Source organism: Hibiscus syriacus, unplaced genomic scaffold, assembly GCF_006381635.1.
Source record: "Hibiscus syriacus cultivar Baekdansim isolate YM2019G1 unplaced genomic scaffold, ASM638163v2 tig00110403_pilon, whole genome shotgun sequence".
Classification (NCBI taxonomy): Eukaryota; Viridiplantae; Streptophyta; class Magnoliopsida; order Malvales; family Malvaceae; genus Hibiscus; species Hibiscus syriacus.
The window spans coordinates 880,449-898,829 of NW_024062723.1; the positions used below are offsets into that span (position 1 = coordinate 880,449).

Genomic DNA, 18,381 nt, shown 5'->3' on the forward strand with positions numbered 1-18,381 from the left:
TTATATTGTCATTCATGTATGATCATCGCCATCATATTGTGTAACTACCCGTTTCATTTTACTATCGTTAATGCGTCATCACCGCCATCATCGTGTTCTTTATGTAATTTACTCCGGTCTCTCACTCTTAATCGTCTACATTGGCTTGCCTTCACTTTGATGGTTTGAGTTCCGTTACTGGAAAGATTGATTGTTGGTATCCGAATCCGATTTAATCCGATTTACTCGAAACGAACAAAACTGAATGTGTTTCAGCTTGTACGAAACAAGATAAAAACATACATTATTTTCGTATGAAAAGTACACATACTCTCATCTAAACACGCCACAAAGAAAATAATAATTACTATTATATAATTGTGAAAAAACTCTGATGTTTCTAAGGCCATTTTTATTTCAGTAGAAACTACAAAACAACTGCTACGAACGTACTACATTTCAGACCGCAATCATTAGATCGAATCGAATCACACCGGGCTTGAATTTCCGGCAACTTGAACTCGCCAACCGAAACAGTATATATACAATGAGTTGAGTGCCATCTGTCCCGAACTTACCGTTCCAGAAATCAGTATAGCGAAAACAGCCTTCATATGGACCTGCAGAAAGACATCGAGAGTTTCTGAGAACATCATGTTGAGCCCCGGTTTCAGGATGCATTTCGGTACATATTCCGGTACAAAGCATTCAAAAAAGCATTTCTATTGATACTGCTCATGCGATTGCTTCCGAGAAAAGTTATGCTTTTAAATTATTGCTCACCACACCATACAATAGATGAACGGTTAATGCGACGATTGCAAACAGGCCTAGGGTAAATGCAAATGGCGCGGCAATCATAATTGCTTCTCTCTTCATGTCCTGAATCTACAAAATCACGAGGCACGAAATCAACGTCGTCAATCTACAAAGGATGTGTTACTCCGACTCTTCATTTAACTGAAGTATGTCAACACCGTGTCGGATACATTTTTAGACACGAGTATAAGGATATAACCCTCTGAAGACCCCAAAAACATGGAAAAACTTCAAAAATTGAACATACCCGTGCCTAGTACATACTCATTCTACAATCTACACCCACACCCTATATGACAATATAGATAAGTTTACAAGTATACTTAACAATATATAATTTTTTAGCCACATGTTGGTCCTACGTTGCTCCGACTGAAGTACAACCAAAATCCGACACATTCCGAATACAATATAGATAAGTTTACAAGTATACTTAACAATATATAAGTTTTTAGCCACATGTTGGTCCTACGTTGCTCCGACTGAAGTACACCAAAATCCGACACATTAGAATATGGATATATCCATCCGAGTCTGTTCAAATTTTCGATAAGGCACAAAAGCATACCAGTAGTTGCTCAAGGAAGAAGAAATAGCATATCGTGCTAATCAACACGAGAACCACGAAATCTGCAGGCACTGCATATTGAAGTAGTCTTTAAGTTAAAAACAAGAAAACAACCAATTCTCAGGTCAGACTAACATAGATAATTGACATGCTTGGTGGAGGTTGACATAGAGATCTAAATAAAAGAGAACAGTGCTCGATATATATATTAAACAAATATCTATTCAAGAAAGTATTCGAAGAGAATGCCATTAGATTCAAATTCATTATCAAAGTGACAGAGTTCAAGATCAAACAATTATTAGATGCAGATAAGAAGCTGATATACCTCGCAGTTTCGATGGAAATCTCTGTGGATTAACGTTCTGTCTATTACCCTTCGAGCCATAGTAGGCACCCGTAGCAGAGTTACAGGTAAGTTCCTCACTTCTTGCCCGCATACCTCACAGTTTTTGTTTCCTCTCGTACTAAACCATTAATGGCGCACGCTTCATGCACAAGTTGTAGGGCACCTTTGCAACTGCATTCCATTTTGAGTTGTGTTGCTCATCACATTCATCAAAGCAGATCTGCACACAGCTTCCTCTTCCGGAATCTCCTCATCATCTTTCTGCAGGAACAGGATTGATATCTGCACATTCGCATGAATAGAAAAACCAACCTCAAAACTCAAGACCAATAAACCAACAATAAATGAAGTCAAAAAGTTGAAAAACACGAGTTTCAAATTCACCAATTTGCATGGTCATGTATTTGAATTAACACACATGTACGACACATATCTGGACATGGTTACGAGTATACGATACTCCCAAGGGCCATCAAAATACATAGAAAACCCTTAAAAGACCAACATATTGGTGCCGACAAATACTTGTATCCAGCACTTACATCCAAGTTCGACCAAACACAAGTTGAAGCAATGACACTAAAAGGTTACTCGAATAATAGGGATGAAAAAATTAGAAAGTAGTCATTAATGTATTTACAACTACATACCATCACTGTTATCTGCAGGGACATTCTCTTTACGAATCGAAAGATGCGGATCTCACTATAACATATTTCGTCCGGGCACTGAAAGGGACCTTGAAACCACTGTAGGCTTTGCTGTTTCTGCATAAAATTACAATAACCATCTCAAAATGCTTTAAACTACTCTTACAAAATTGATTTGGATCTTTTCCCCATAAGCTACAGGAAGATCTAAAATACTATGTTGCTTCGGCTCTTCACGATGCTTGAAATATCCATGTCCGACATATACTTGGACCCTCTTCATAACGCGGATCATATCGGACACATACTGTACTCAATACTCGCACAAGTGTCATAGTAACATAGATTAAAAAAAGCCTTAGAAAGTGAAAATATATACTCGTGTTTTGCTAAAAACGAATTTAGCCGTTTCTTTACTACAATGATATTGATAGTGGTTCATTTGGTATTATTATTTTTTTAATTGCTCCTTAATTGTTAGTTTTGTGGTTGATTTGTTCGTTTGATTCATTTTTGTGCAGTACATTAGATTTTGGAAATTGCACTAAAATGACATAATTATGCAGTTTTTTCGTAATCAAGGTTGGATTAGTGGGCATGACTCCGGGCATGACGCATCTGACAAGGCGATGAGTCAACACCTTTTAAAAGGTCCAGTCAATGCTTCTAAAAGGACGAATAGATCAGTCACACGTTTTTGCAATTCAAATTTGAGTTAAACTCATATTTTTATGATATTAGTTAATATTTATTTTATCTTATTCTTTATTTTTAATATTTTGTTTATTTTGTTTTTAGTATTTTAGTTAAATAGTTTAAATATTTTCATTAGGAATTATCTCTTTATTTTAGGAATTATATTTTCCTTATTTTTAAGATTTTAAAAGCTATAAAATCATGGTTTCAAGTCTCAATCACGTTTTCGGTCATTTCATGTTTACCGCGATTGCGGCCATAGCGGGCGCTATTACGGCCGTAGCGGGTATATCAAAAGGTAGCGCTACCGCTATTTCGCGGGCGCTATCGCGGTTGCGGACCGTTATTTGAAACCCTAATAAATACCCTCTCAGAATAAGTCTAGAAACACATTCATAAATTATTTTTATTCTTTCCTCTGATTTTATAAAAGTTTTATTTTCTTTTATATTCTAAAATTTTTCTTTGTTTTTTTTATTTTTAAAGATCCTAAGTATGATTGTTATACTTAGCTAATTTCTCTAAAGTCGAGGGCTGAAGCGATGACTGAATCCCTATAGTGAGGATTGAAAAGCACTAAAATAATTTTAAGTTATTTTCTCAATTTTATGGAGAAATAGGATTGGTAATCGACCTATCTTTTTAAAATCAAAACACTTTTTAATCAAAAAGTCAACTTTGGCTCGAAAGTTATTTTGATTTATAGTTGAGAAGAAGAAACGGCTGGTAGCAAGTTTGACTTTATGTGAACACACTTAATGGCGGTCTGTTAAGGGAAATTGAGTGGCAGTTCAATAAATAGATTTTGGGTTATCGTTCACAAGAGAGAGAAATAAGTCACAGGAGTTGGGCTCAGTAGACTGTAATCGGTGAATTACCGAAACAAAAATTTATTCCGTTGATCAACAAGAATTTATTTTTTAAAAAAAACGGAATTATTTTGACAATAAAACGATACTTGTCAGATATTTTCAGTTTTCACCATGCTAATGAGGTGATCGATCTAAGAAATGCAGTCGATTTCCTAGGAAAGCCAAAGATCAGTCTTGACATGAAGGATAATGTAATCTTTTAGCATAATATATATGCCAGTGTCCGAATTTTGTTCCAAAAGTCGGTCGAATCAAATTTTCAATATCTACAGCAGGAAAAACGTTAAGACGAATCAAAAACAGCCAGAACTATACGATACGTACATTCAATTTGTGTTGTTCGCCAGCCATCCTTTCTGAGCCAGGCATGGTAACCGACGGGGACAATTCGATGCCGGAGTAAAGGCAGCGATGTACATCTTTTCCAAAAGAATGGGGATAGAAAACCAGCCATAATCGGACTTTTGGGACTCGGCTGTTGTCGGAGTGAGGAGAGAGCTCCGCTCGCCATCGGCCGTGTTACCTCTTATCTTGAAGCTTAAGCCACGCAGGAAGCCTCCAGGTGAAGAACCACCTTTGCTGGAACCCTGGGATTGAAGTAAACCCTTTCCACTACGGCTACCAAATCCTACCGCTCTAGGAGGTATTTGCAGCGAAAGATCCGACGACCGACCGCTTGTTCCGGGCTTAGAAGGTTTGCTATGTAAGGGTTTCGGTGAATTTGCCTGCAATGTTATGAAAATTCAACTCGATTCAAGTAATTTCTTCAGCAAAGCCGACAAGAATTTCAACATTACCAGAAACACAAACGAAATCAGAAACATCAAATTCATAACCCCAAACAGCATGAGAGATCATCAAACAAAGAACTAGTAATGAACATTAGAAAACCCATCTCTGGAAACTAAAGCAAAAACATAATTTGTCTACAAATCCATAAATATATGTAAAGGGAAAAGAAGAACCTGAGAAGAATCCTTTGAAATTCCATTGCTGACAGCTCCAGATTCTGCTTCAGTTGCATGCATGGTAATTCTTGGATAAGCTCACAAGAAACCCACTGATTAAATTGCAAGAATTATAAATAAATAAATCAGTCAATAATTCATGCAACCCAACCAAAATAATGAACGAAGAATCAAAAGACGGTGCGAAGATACACGAAAGAACAAATCTTTCCCTCTATTATAGAAATTTTTCATATAGTAATTCTATAATAAAAAGGTTAATACTTAGTTAGACCCTATACTTTAGGTGATATTCACTTTGAACTTTCTTTCTTTCTCTTTAACCCGTTTGACTCTTTTACTTTCTTTCATCAATATAATTAATCTACCACCATTTTTATTAAAAAAAGTATCATCATGATTAATTCTAAAAAATAAGAATTTATAAAATCATTTAAAATATAAAACTTCCTAAAAACAAAAACAAAAAGATCTTATAAAATTAAATTATTTTTCTTGAAATTTTAATGAGTTTTGGTGAAGGTTGACGATGGTGACGTATTAAAAGAAGATGATCAAGCTAATGAAAAAAGTAAAACAGTCAAAGAAATGAAATTTTTTATAAATAGAAGGACCAAATTTGATATTATACCTAATAAATATAATATAATAATTGAGGAATTGATAAAATGGTCTGGTCGGAGTCAATAACTTGGGAAGATGAGCAGAAATTGTCTGAAAGACAGCCCTGCCTTTCTTTCCTTTGCCGCGATGTCTTCTTTCATTTCTACTCTCTCGCGACTAGATGTAGATATTACTCGCTTTAAATAGTCGCCACGTCAATTTAATACAATGACTATTTTTTAAAATAATTAGCGATAATTACATGATAATATTATTTCAAAATTTTGTTTATGGTAAAATATATAAATTGTCTCTTTATTATATAATATTATTTTAAAAGTTATAAAATAATCTTTTACTATATAATGTTATTTTATTGAATCTCTCGACTATTAAAAGTTATAAAATAGTCACCTAATTATTTATTATATTCAAAACTCGTCATTTTTTGTTAAAAAATTGACGGTATTCTAAGTTGATCGTTAACCTCTTCACTGTGATATAAAATATGATCCCAAAATCTCAAACAAGTATCGTATGTTATCGTGTTAATATCTAACTTAATAACTTTAATAACCTTGAGGTCGTGGATCGAGTCCCTGAAGGGCATTTTTAATTTGGAGGTCTCTTACGGAAGCTGCTCTCAACCTAGTGTTGGGGGCAACCTACTATCTTACCTTCCCTTACCCCATTACATAGTAGAACAAGGGACATCCAAAAATCCAATAAGTGTTTGAGATTTAGGAATTTTAGTTATAAGGTTAAGTTTAAATGCTATAACTGTCACTCTTGGTATGTAATATGTAAATTCATATGTAAATATCAATTGAATCTTAAATATATCCCGATCCTATACTAGGGAGCCACTCCGACCTAAACTTTTTTATCAAAAAAATCATAAAATAACATACATTTAAATAATATAATTCAATCAAAATTGAATCATCACACATTCATGATCATACAGGTGAGAGTGGGCGTGTTAACAAATGAAGCAAGTGGGTGAGTTGGGTCCATGGTTATTATCACACATTCATTACTCCAAAATAGTTAGGAAATTTCCCAAATACAAACAACCCACAAAACCCCTCATAAATATGGGTAAATTATTCATTTAGTACTTACACTATCAATTTTAGTTTGTTTTAGTACTTAAACTTTCAGTTTTTCAAAATATACCAAAAGTTTAGTTTTTGTTCCATTTTAGTATCCCGCCGTTAAAATTTTAGTTTTTGTTTTATTTTAGTACCCCGTTCAAAATTTAACGTTAAATTTTGAAACAATTGAAAGTTTAGGTACTAAAATAGATCAAAACTGATAGTTTATGTACTAAATACATAATTTACCTTAGTATTTTTTGGGATTTTTTTTAAAAAATGACCTTGTTTTTACATTTTTTTAGGATCGGGTCTTAAGTAGGAACTTCTGAAAACAGTTATGAGGAGGGTTTTGGAATTAAAAAAATTAAAAATCGATTCACATTCATACCATTTTGAATCTTGATCAATTTTCATCCGCATATCAAATGATTTCTATGATAAAGGAATTGTTGTTATTACTTGAGGACCCACGTTCGAGTACTATAGATATTAAGATGTGAGTGTTCGAGTACTATAAATATCAAGAGTGTGAACGTTCAATGTCAAAAGGTTGAAATTTATCTGTGAACATATATTGTCTTATATTTATCTCATATTAATAAAAAAAAAATCAATTTTCAAAAGTAATATCTCGAATATTAGATATAAATTTTAATTTGGACAGAGAATCGGAACCAAATGATCAATAAAACTATTAACTTAATAGATGAATGAACAAAGATAGAAGAAGCCATATCCTCCACAACTGACAGAATTTACAAACTTCATTGACAGACAACAAAGATTTACAAAGGACTAAACAAACCATTTGTCTGTCGGGGTAATTCGAACACTACGCTGTGTCGTAACCTTATCCGATATCATGTATCTTCTTTGGGTATATCGTCCGAAATTTCGTCGTTTTCGAGTTGCTTCAGCTTCTCCAGGCTGTCGAGATCTTCTTTGGGTACACAACCTACAGTTAAATGCAACGTTAAAGCTCAAAGTTTCTTAATGCTTGTTTGGGAAGATCTTTTTCTATGCAATGAGAGGACATGCCTGTCACATTCGAGGTCGGTTCGCTGCGGACTGATGTATGCAAATAGAAGCTATAACTACAAGAAGGTTCAATTGATTGAGGTCGAAGTCATCCCATAGAGTTGGATCGACGAGTTCGTTGAGCTTATTTGTTCTGATCAAAGGCATTGCCTGCAAGAATTCGTAGGATGAAGTTGAACCATCGGGAATGCTCGGGATACCGGACATGATAGCAGAGTAAAATTCAAGAAACCTACCCACATAACAAGGCTTTTCTGAGAGCTATCGAGAGCTTGCCTCCTGGTAATGAGTTCCAAAAGTATTACTCCGAAAGCATAGACGTCGGTTTTTTCGTTTACCACGCCGTCCATGAAGAGTTCAGGAGACAGTTACGAAGGGCGAAAAATTTTAAGGTTCAGAAATCAAGCGGGATTCGGAATTACACACCCAAATGTGCCTTCCACTTTAGAGACAATGTGATGAGTCCATTGATCAGGTAACCACTTTGAAAGACCAAAATCAGATATCTGAAGTTCCATTGGAAACTCAACCTTAAGCAATATACTTGGTGAAAAGCATTCTATATATACATAACTGATGGTTCGTTTTACTGCGATTGCAGCATACATGTTCACGGTTTGATATGTACCTGAGCGTCGAAGTCCTCAGAAAGCAATATGTTTGCAGGTTTGATGTCTTTATGGATGATTCGCCTCTGGCAACCTTCGTGAAGATAGCTAAGCCCTTCGGCAGCCCCTAGGGCAATTTTGAATCTGAGGCACCAGTTCAGCTTCTCCTTTGACCCTGTATCTGCATGGCAAAGACGTTGTGGTGCTAGAAAATGTGGAGAAATCAAACATTAAGAGGCTTTGGAGAAACGAACCGTAAAGTAATGATGCCAGGCTTCCGTGAGGAGTTGAAGAACAAGATGCATCCCGCCATCAACTCCGTACCCTATCAATTGAACGATATTTGGATGGTCAACATGAACTATAATCCCCAGCTCAGACAAGAAATCCACTGTCATCTCTTCAGGTAAACCTCTGGTTAGCCGCTTAATCGCTACATGCTCTCCGTTTTTCAACTTCCCCCTGTAAACTTGAGCATACCCTCCTCCTATCAAATTTTCTTTCGAAAACAAAAGATTCGAACAAAAATTCATCAGCCTCCGAAGCAATACGAATACATAAAAAGAACATGTTCTTTCGAGCGTAATTTGACCTTAAACCAAATCGAAAGTAAGAGAAAAAAGAAATATACCATGACTGAAGTTATCAGTTGCTTTCTGAAGTTCCGTGAGCAAGAAGTTCTTCCAGGAAGATTTAAAACAGCACAGCTGATCAGCATCCAGAAATGGAGTTACTTGTGGAACAATGTCACCTTTCATTCTTTTGTCATGTTTTCTAGGGAGCTTCGGTTTTAGAGGTATGCTATGAGAAGAAGCTCCGGGTCTCTTTTTCAGTACGCCAAAGAAATTCCAGTTACCGTATGCAGCCGAGTGATGATGATTTTTCAAGTCCGACGAAGTGCTGGCATTAGAAATCAGTACCGACTCCGCAGATTATGTCGATGCCACACTCGAATCTATAGATTCTACTGGTACTTGCCGTCGAGCATTCCTCTAGAGCATCTATCGAAGACGGATGATGTACCCTCTCTACGTCGACAAAACCCCCCCCCCAGTACTAACACGATACAGAATTATAACATTAGCAAATACTATGATTATCATCTCGATCGAACATCGGAGAACAAAGAAATGCATGATTAGCTTACTGAGAGATGAAATCGAGTCGAGGAAACCAGCTCGATCGTGTCTTCTCGAGTGTCCACAGGGCATCTTTTTGCTATTCCCATCGCCGGTATCATCGGAACTTTCGTTATCAATGCAAAGTTCACTGGGGAATAAAAACAAACAGATGGTATCAACAACATATGATAAAATCCCACCATGAGCAATCAATCTAGTACGAACAAAATCATGTCGGTTCATGCAATCACCCTTTTTCGAGATCCAAATCGCAAAATTATAAAAGTTGATATAAATCCGTATTTCAATTACTGGGAAATTGCATGGAATTTCCATGGAACGAAACTTCTAAATGGAATCAAATCAATAAACAAACAAAAACCCAATGCTGCAAAATACAAATAAATCATAAAAAAAGGGGCTGAAAAGGATGAATCTACAATGTACCTTGGATGAGAAGAAAGCTCCTGGGAATCTTCCATGGATGGAGAAAGTAAATGAAGTATTACAGGGACAAAAGAGATGACTCGATGAGAAAATCCTCATGGTTTTTTATTTATTTAAAAAGGTAATACCCCAATTTCGTTAATAAAATTAGGTAATTTCGTGCAGTTTCTTCTTAAATATACGAAAAATAGTGAAAAAGGAATCATTTTGATCCTATATTTAGCATATGTTAAAGGAAAGTGGAAGGCTTGTATGAAACAGGCATTCAGTTCTCTTACCGGAACACCGGCGGTTAAAGCAACGAACTCCTTTGCATTTTGGGTATCTTACACGTGGAATAATCTTTATTTTGGGTAAATTACGTGTTTAATACCTAAACTATCAGTTTTTATCTTTTTTAGTACCTAACTTTCAATTTTTCAAAATCATATTTAAAGTTTAGTTTTTGTTTCATTTTAGTATATGTTCGAAATTTAACGTTAACTTTTTTTAAAAAATGACATTGTCACTAGATCTTGAAATTATTGTTTTCCAAGATCATTAATGTGATGTTTAGCTTTTTGTTGCAAGAAACCTTCTGTGCTCTATAACAATATTATATCTTCTTCTTTGAATTCGTAATCTTTTGAGAATATAGAGCAGTATGCGAGTAACGTTTCAAACGAGAAGGAAGATGATCGCAGCTTAATCACAGTGCATGAACTATGCCGCATTGGTTTTCTAGTAAATCCCATAACTCGCTCTCATATATTCTTTTCCATTCATCAAGATTCTTATGGTAAATCCCATATGTCGCTCTCATATGTTCTTTCCCATTCATCAAGTTTCTTAGTTTGAATGAACTGCGTCCATGGCCACTAAAGTTTGAGTGAATTTTTATTTTGATCAGTTGAGTTTCAATAGTTATATTATAGTCACTGAAGTTATCAATAAATCACAGTTGTTTAACTTAGACTGATTACATGATAGTATGGTACATTAACAAAAAAAAAAAATATAATATCCCATTTTCCTAAGCCTCAAATGTATTTTGGTTTGGGGACGGAAGAACTAAACTAAACATTTGAACAGACCTCAAACACTCGAGTTTTACTTCTCGTCGATGACCACAAAATACGACAGGAGGATTTTAGGGCTCTGTTGAAGCATCTTCTTCGGGAAGGCCAAATATGCGGAGGTTACGATCCATTGATCCAACTTCCAAGTACTTTTCACCTGAACCGAGTTTGACACAAGTTGCTCTACCTGCAAATACAGGAGAATAATGCATTTCCAACTTTAGCTGCAGTCAGGAATAACAATAGACTACAATGAAAAAACCAGACTGGAGGTCGAACCGATCAAAGATATATAAACTACTATCTGATTCTTATAAAGTTTACATATCAGACAAACTAAGGTTCCTGGTCGTTCAACCAGTCCAGCCAACTGGCGGAGTTTAGTTTTTATTCAACGATAGAATGGGGGAACAGAAGACAAACCAGTGCCAGATAAATCAGGTAAAGTTTTGATGCAATTCCATTCTGCTTTGACGCTTCCAACTTGGTAGATTCTGGACGTGCAAAATCAAATTAGTATCACCAAATATCACAAGAAAATAAATTTTGAAATAATATTAAGGAAGTGCAACGATGGAGAAAGGAAATGTCATGTGAATACAACAGTCTTGTTCATTGAATTTAAGTTTCAGTCCACATAGGTATATACCAAGATTTGGAGACCTCAAGAGCCCTTACCGTACATCCGAGCCTGCAATTGCTAGGTAACTCCCACTGACAAAATACAGAATTAAAACTGCTCTTAGATAAAGCTTTTCATGATTAAAAACTTCGATCACAAGAAAAGTTTTGCTCGTTCACAATTCCTCCCCCATAGCTCGAAAGCTACCAATGTGAGAAGCATGGAGTATGTGGGACGAACAAGTATTTTGCAGACGAAATGGAAGTATTATGCCAAAAACATCATCATATACAGGACATCTGTTATCAAGGTATTACATACCAGAGTTTGTTGGTGTATCTTGATCATATAATTCAAATGACCGGAAGTTCTTTAATTTGCGCAGATCCCACAACTTAACACCATCATGTGCTGCAGTCTGGAGGAGTTCAAACATAAATCAGATTGCAGAATTCATGGCCATTAAACTAATTTGCATATTTGGCTAAGTGCTTACTGCAAGTAAGTAACTATTTTCTGAGAAAGAAATGACCGTAACTGCCCCCGTGTGTCCATCAAAGATGGCAACATTTCCCTGACGAATAATAAAATAGTTCATAAAATGAAAGACAAATACACCATCCCAAACATTAAGTTCAGGTCTCATACATAGTTTTCTATATACCCGACTCTTTACATCCCATATTCTAACAGTGGAGTCAGTGGTGCCTGTTCCAAGGATGAGTCCATCGGGATGAAAAGCAGCAGATGTATAGCCCACGGAATTTGAAGGGTCTTCAACCTGTAGAAACAGAAATCTGACTCATGTTAGAGGATTTTCACTTCTAAATAAATCAAAGAAAATTGCAACTATATATTTCCTTTGAAAGTAATAGACATTTCGGGGAAATTTAAAACATGCTAGAACACAGCACTTGCAGTCAATTAGCAAGATTCAAATACTAATAGAAGTTACTTTTTGTTTTATAAGAAAGGGAGCCCTCGTTAAAACCCCCTTCATAACCGTCGAAATACAGCAAAGTATCTCCACGGACATTGGAAGGAGGAAAAGAGTGCCCTGAATTTATTTTACCAATCGGAAAAGTCCCAAAAATACGAAGAACCAGACAGTGCAGATACAACCATAACCAAAAGAGGCACCTCCTACATAAAAAACCAGAAAAACAAAAAGCATTAACCAATTCCTAGTTTCGCTAACTCGTCTGCCTCCCAATTCGCATATCTCAGAATATGCCTCACAATAACATTCCTATCTAAGACTATAGAGACAATTTCCTTCACCAACGATTCAAACATTCCTATCTAAGACTATAGAAGTTACTTTCAGTTAATAACAAATCAATCAATCCATTTACATCACAAGCAATATATAAGATGTTCACTGTAATGGAAAACCTTACAGATCAGAGGGATAGAGGGAGGGTAGGACTAGGACCTTGTGTCAAGCATAAGCCCAAGGAAAGATCATAAAAGCACCACGTTGAGTCAAGGGAGGAAAGATCATAAAAGCATAATAGACACTAGTTAGATGATTATAGCATCCACAAGGCAATTCACACTCATCCTAATGCAGAAGAATGCAGTCAGTAAACTAGTCATCATCTTCATAATTTCTTTAACATGATTTTCAGAGTTAACATTCCAACCTTATTTCTAACAGATCTATTTCCCATTCCCTTAACTTTGGCAGCAATATCTCAAGTCCACTACATGCAACAACCAAATATAACTACCTCCAGCATAGAGAAGTGTAGGAAAGAATATAGTTACATGAAAAGGATTATCTTAAAGGAGAACACACACCTTTGAAAGATTGATATCAATTGATGTGATCCCTGGTTTATTTGTCTTGTGAAGGGGATGGCTAGAAAGTTGGGTATACCTCTCCAAAGCATCGATAGGAGCCAAAGTTGGGGGAATCTGAAAAGAGAACACATGGAAGTGATTGGATGGAGGGAAGTAAAAAGACAATATGAAGATATTGTCAACAAAGACATAGCCAGAGTTAATCAAACTAAACAGGATGAAGAGTACCTGGCGCTTTTTACGCTGTTGTGATAGAGCTGCATTACATTCTGTTAACTCGGTAATAATACTCTCAGAAACCCCAGGGCGTGTTCGCTTCGAACCAGGGCCCATATCTTCACCCTCCAGAGCTATGATCACAAGAATGATTCAACATAATTATAAAACCAATGAATTAAAAGGTTTATATGGACATCAAGATAATCAGAAATATAACCTTATTGTCATTACCTGGTAGAGTGCATGATTCGGCTCTTGTCTAGCTGTATGTAGTTGCTGCTCTAATGCAAAATTGGATAGCATTAAAGCATCCCATTCCTGCAATTTGCGAAGTGGTTCAACATCAAAAGAAAAAGACTAAAGCAAATAGACGTAAAGACATTGAAATTTATTAGTAAGTTTGGCTTTGGTAACTCAATAGAAAATATAAAGGAATTTAAATGAAGTGCAGTCACAAGTAGCTAAAAGTAAAGCTTCAAAGTCGGCCCCCTTGTGAAACCGACAGTATAATTGTTTCAAATTTACACAGAACAAGTGAAAATCTCCCCGTCGAAACTTGAACTATGGAATTATTTATACTAATTCATACATAAATTTTCATATTTATTTATATAAAATATTATATAATATAAAAATAGTATTATGATCTCGAGTGGGCAAAGATATTCTTTTTCAATATAGATCCATATTTAATAACTCAAAGTTAGATATTATTTTAAATAATTAAAATTTTACAATAATATCTTTTTTTCACCTCATAAAATTACAAATAATCAATGTATTAAATATTATAAATATAAAATATTTTAACTAACCAAATTTATTAATATTTTACTGAATCAAACTCTTTGTATATTATTATTATGTTTATAATTTTGAATAAACCACGAAGAATAAAGATTACGAATTATCATTCATTTTTTATTGTTCTAGGGGTATTTTGTTTAGAGTGAGAATCGTAAAAATATCTAAGAATTTAGTTATTGTTCAAAGTGGTGGGAATTGTGTAGTGGAACGTATCTATGCCTAAGCCTATCTAGGCCATGGCTCCTCTATGACCAAAAAGGGTAAATTACTTATTAAGTCACACATTTATTATCTATTTTTATTTTAGTCACTCAACTATTATTTATTTTAAATTGCACTTAATATTATATTTTGATTATGTTTTGGTCTCTCGTCTTTAGAAAAATTAATGGTGATGTTGATGTATCATCATAAGATAATGTCATGACATAATTAAAAATAATTAAAAAAATATCATATTAACATCATTGTTATTTTTTAAGGGTAGGTGATCAAAATACCAAATCGTAAGATTAACAATGATTTTGAAAAAAAAAATTGAGTGACCAATTAAAAAATAAATTAAGTAAAAGGTAGGTACCATATCAACCATAAGCAACCCACTCGACTCAAACCAAAACAAGGTACCATATAAGCGTGGTACATAAGCAAAGGCACATAACCACACCAAGGCAGCAGCCCAACAAACACATGTACGAGCATTCAGAGCCACAAAGGCTTTAATTTTCCAAGCTGCACCAGATTATTATTCAAACATCCAGGAACCAACCAATAGCATGACTCCACGGCAGCAATCCAGCTACAACTTTCTAAACAAATCCAACCAGAACACCAGACATGCTCCCCAGCATATTCTATGCTTTCTAAATCTTATCTTCCACACAACCCTCATCATCTAACAGAGAAACACGAGAGACAGAATCCAACAACCAGCGGCACCAATGTCGGTACAAGCAGGAATCAGTCTGCAACCTATCTTCAGCCTGACCATTCACTTCAAAACTAATAACCCCAACCCACATGTAAAACCCAAAGAGCATGTCCGCGCCATTCCTACACTGCATTTTAGTAAAATGGGTTCCTCTTAAGGCAATCTATCGACTCATCTCAGCCACCACCGAATACCAAGATAACAGCCCGGTCAAAATTTATTATATTTAGATTTTAAAATTATCTCGGTCAAAATATCTTTTTGAAAGAATAAACAAATTAACAACCCATAAAACTATATACTTGATCAACATAGAACAAAAATAACTATAACTCAATAAACTGTAACAAGTGTCCCTGAAGATCGTTAACAAAATGCGAGTGCTGCAGTTATGTTAGTAATATTCTTCTGGTTTTCTTTGCTCCGAATCAGTGGAACACCGTCTTCTCTCCAAACTATCCGTCTTCGCATAAAGCGACTGTCACTTCCACATATAATTTATGTTCCTGTAAAGAAACCGATGATCATCATAACCATCTTACAGTCAATTAGATTCAGTTGATGTTGAAGTGAAGTTAGATGTAGGAAAACATTTCTTAAGGGGAAAAAAGAAGAAGACAAAATCAATTAACCTCTCGTAGAACCCTAGCGGCTAACTCCTCAGCGGTGTCATTTGCGAGAACAGGGACAGTTTTTTGTGCAAGTATCCGACCCGTATCGTAATGCTCGTCAACAAAATTCATTGTTTCACCAGAGTATCTAAACAATCATAAGCAATATCAAACCTTGACTAGCTGATATGGTTCGAAATGCCAAGAATAACATAAAAACATGATACATGAAACTAAATGCAAAAACATAGCTTGCTCCGGAAGCAATAACTGCTTTATGCACTATCATACCATAAAACCTTCACCTCCAAAAGCTGGAAGAAGAGATGGATGGATGTTAAAAATCGATCTAGGATAAGCTCGAATTAACTCCAGTGGTATAAGTTTTAGGTATCCAGCCAAAAAATGAAATCGACTTCAAGTTTCCTGAATCAGATAATCAATCATTCCCGTAAGCAATATCCGGAAAAATAACTGGGTAGACAGGCCAAAATAACTAGGTATACAGGCCAAAATAACTAGGTTGAAAGAAGAAAACAACCCAAGAACCTTCAATAGATCAACAGAAGAAAGGCCTTTGAGCCCATCTTTTGTTTTTGGGAACAAAATAACTGGGATGCCTTTATCTCTCGCATATTGTGCACCTCCACAAGCTGCCATCACACAAAAGAAGAAGAAGAGTGTTACTCCAAACAGACTTCGACTCGTATTTTCTTAAGGAAACAAATTACAATGTTTATTAGTGACCAAAACAACAATGTCTCCGTTGACAGAGCCTTCAATGCATGCTTGGTTTATTGATTCGACTCGTATTTTCTTAAGCAACTATATTCTGGCAAGTACAAACAGACTTCGACTCGTATTTTCTTTAAGAAAACCAAATTACCATGTTTTATTAGTGACCAAAACAACAATGTCTCCGTTGACAGAGCCTTCAATGCATGCTTGGTTTATTGATCTGAAATTCGAGCCTCCACCAGAGACAAAAACAGCTAGCTTTCTCCGCTTAACCCATGATTTTGAACTTTCCTTCTCGGAAACAACATTACTTACTTTTTCTACACTGTTTGAACACTCTAATCTTCTTACAGACATGAACTTTTCAGAAGCTGGAAAATATTGGAGTTTAAGGGAGATCTGATGTTTCGATCGAATGAAACAAGAAGGATACGAAAGAGAATATGATGATGACGATAATGGATTTCGAAGCTTTGTATATAATGGGGTTATTGAATTTGAGCAATACCCAGAAAACAAGGTTTGTGCTGCCATTGAAATCAAAGATAAATTCGACGAATCGAACAAGTTCTTGTATTCTCTCAACACTCAACAATGGAAGAAACAGGACACTAAAATCCTGATATTACCATTCGGTGCAATAAACGAATAAAACTTGAAGATAATCTATTGGTCTCTAGCATAAGAAGGTTGCAGACTGCATAAATCTTCAAAATACTCCCTGCAACAAAACAAAAAGTAAACTCACTTACATTTAGTGGAAGATCGACGAACAACGTTGCCACCGACTATATTCAATCTATAAAGCAAAACTACATTCTTCCGAACTTGAATTAATCAGGCACTATTTGAGAACCTTAAAGCACTAAGATTCTAGCAAAGAGGATGTATAGATATGCATATTTCAAGATTCCAGATTATAAACCCTACAAAAGTTTTGCTTCATTGATTTGGGTGACTAGTTTTTGTTCATAACTAAAGAATCATTATACTCAATACTTGCAGGTGATATGAGTAACGCGTCAATCATCATCTGGCGTCCCTTGATGAACTAAATCCACAGAACAATAAAATCTAAAAGAAAAGCAACCCTTACACAACATAAAGACCCCATATCTATTAAAGAAACAGAAAAAATAAAATGTAATTTTGGTAAAGAGAATCACTTTAGGGGAAAATCGAGATGCTGCTACTGCTGAGAGCTCCGTCAAGGATCGTGAATTGCGACAGAGAACAATGATTTGGGCAACGAAGGCAGAGACTCTAAGCAAGAAGGAAAGGCCTGCTGAGAGTGAGAACTGTGAAAAGGCGCCTCTTTTATTCTTAAAAGGTAATGAAGAAAAGGGTTGTTTCAAAGGGGCTTTTTTAACACATGGCCTAGTGCGAGCTAACCCTTTTAGTGGGTTGATTTTTTTTATTCAATATTATAATGGGTAAAGCACGCAAATGGTCCCCCAACTATACAAAATTATTTTATTAAGTCTCTTAACTATTAAAAGTTATAAAATAGTGACTCAACTATGGAGTGTTACTTTGTTGAGTCCCTCGACTACTAAAAGTTACAAAATGGTCACTCAATTATTCATTATATTTCAAACTCATCATTTTCGCTAAAAAATGAATGATGTTCTAAGCTGAACGTAAATTTATTAACTGTGATATGATAAAATTTGATCTTAAAATTTCAAACAACTATTATATTCTAGTCATCATGTTAACGCCCATCATAAACAACTACAAATTTTTTAATAGAAAATGATGAGTTTGAAAC

General features: G+C 35.3%; 3 protein-coding genes, 2 long non-coding RNA genes and 1 pseudogene across 6 annotated transcripts; all 6 read right to left on the reverse strand.

Moving 5' to 3' along the window:
- Positions 1 to 332: 332 nt before the first annotated feature.
- Positions 333 to 5,097, reverse strand: LOC120123773. 2 transcript variants are annotated; one of them, XM_039142600.1, is made up of 7 exons: positions 4,899 to 5,097; positions 4,258 to 4,658; positions 2,366 to 2,482; positions 1,695 to 1,997; positions 1,367 to 1,437; positions 763 to 867; positions 333 to 599 (listed from the first exon to the last, which is right to left on the reverse strand). In XM_039142600.1, exons 4-7 carry the CDS (start codon positions 1,804 to 1,806, stop codon positions 468 to 470), a joined length of 420 nt encoding a protein of 139 aa, XP_038998531.1. In that variant the 5' UTR covers positions 1,807 to 1,997; positions 2,366 to 2,482; positions 4,258 to 4,658; positions 4,899 to 5,097; the 3' UTR covers positions 333 to 467. The 2 variants fall into 2 exon arrangements, with proteins under 2 accessions (XP_038998531.1, XP_038998532.1); XM_039142601.1 differs by lacking the exons at positions 4,258 to 4,658; positions 4,899 to 5,097 and adding an exon at positions 2,582 to 2,781.
- Positions 5,098 to 7,356: 2,259 nt separating this feature from the next.
- LOC120123775 lies at positions 7,357 to 9,973 on the reverse strand (annotated as a pseudogene).
- Positions 9,974 to 10,866: 893 nt separating this feature from the next.
- Positions 10,867 to 13,171, reverse strand: LOC120123915 (pre-mRNA-processing factor 19-like). Its single transcript, XM_039142702.1, has 8 exons — positions 13,145 to 13,171; positions 12,928 to 13,018; positions 12,163 to 12,272; positions 11,995 to 12,072; positions 11,820 to 11,916; positions 11,555 to 11,612; positions 11,300 to 11,370; positions 10,867 to 11,063 (listed from the first exon to the last, which is right to left on the reverse strand). Exons 1-8 carry the CDS (start codon positions 13,169 to 13,171, stop codon positions 10,948 to 10,950), a joined length of 648 nt encoding a protein of 215 aa, XP_038998633.1. The 3' UTR covers positions 10,867 to 10,947.
- LOC120123774 (pre-mRNA-processing factor 19 homolog 2-like) lies at positions 13,097 to 13,655 on the reverse strand. Its single transcript, XM_039142602.1, has 2 exons — positions 13,533 to 13,655; positions 13,097 to 13,418 (listed from the first exon to the last, which is right to left on the reverse strand). Exons 1-2 carry the CDS (start codon positions 13,635 to 13,637, stop codon positions 13,284 to 13,286), a joined length of 240 nt encoding a protein of 79 aa, XP_038998533.1. The 5' UTR covers positions 13,638 to 13,655; the 3' UTR covers positions 13,097 to 13,283.
- A 1,877-nt stretch (positions 13,656 to 15,532) lies between these two features.
- Positions 15,533 to 16,290, reverse strand: LOC120123840. Its single transcript, XR_005516223.1, has 3 exons — positions 16,164 to 16,290; positions 15,894 to 16,020; positions 15,533 to 15,767 (listed from the first exon to the last, which is right to left on the reverse strand). It is a non-coding gene; the product is annotated as an uncharacterized LOC120123840 (long non-coding RNA).
- A 796-nt stretch (positions 16,291 to 17,086) lies between these two features.
- Positions 17,087 to 17,878, reverse strand: LOC120123841. Its single transcript, XR_005516224.1, has 2 exons — positions 17,777 to 17,878; positions 17,087 to 17,331 (listed from the first exon to the last, which is right to left on the reverse strand). It is a non-coding gene; the product is annotated as an uncharacterized LOC120123841 (long non-coding RNA).
- Positions 17,879 to 18,381: the final 503 nt, after the last annotated feature.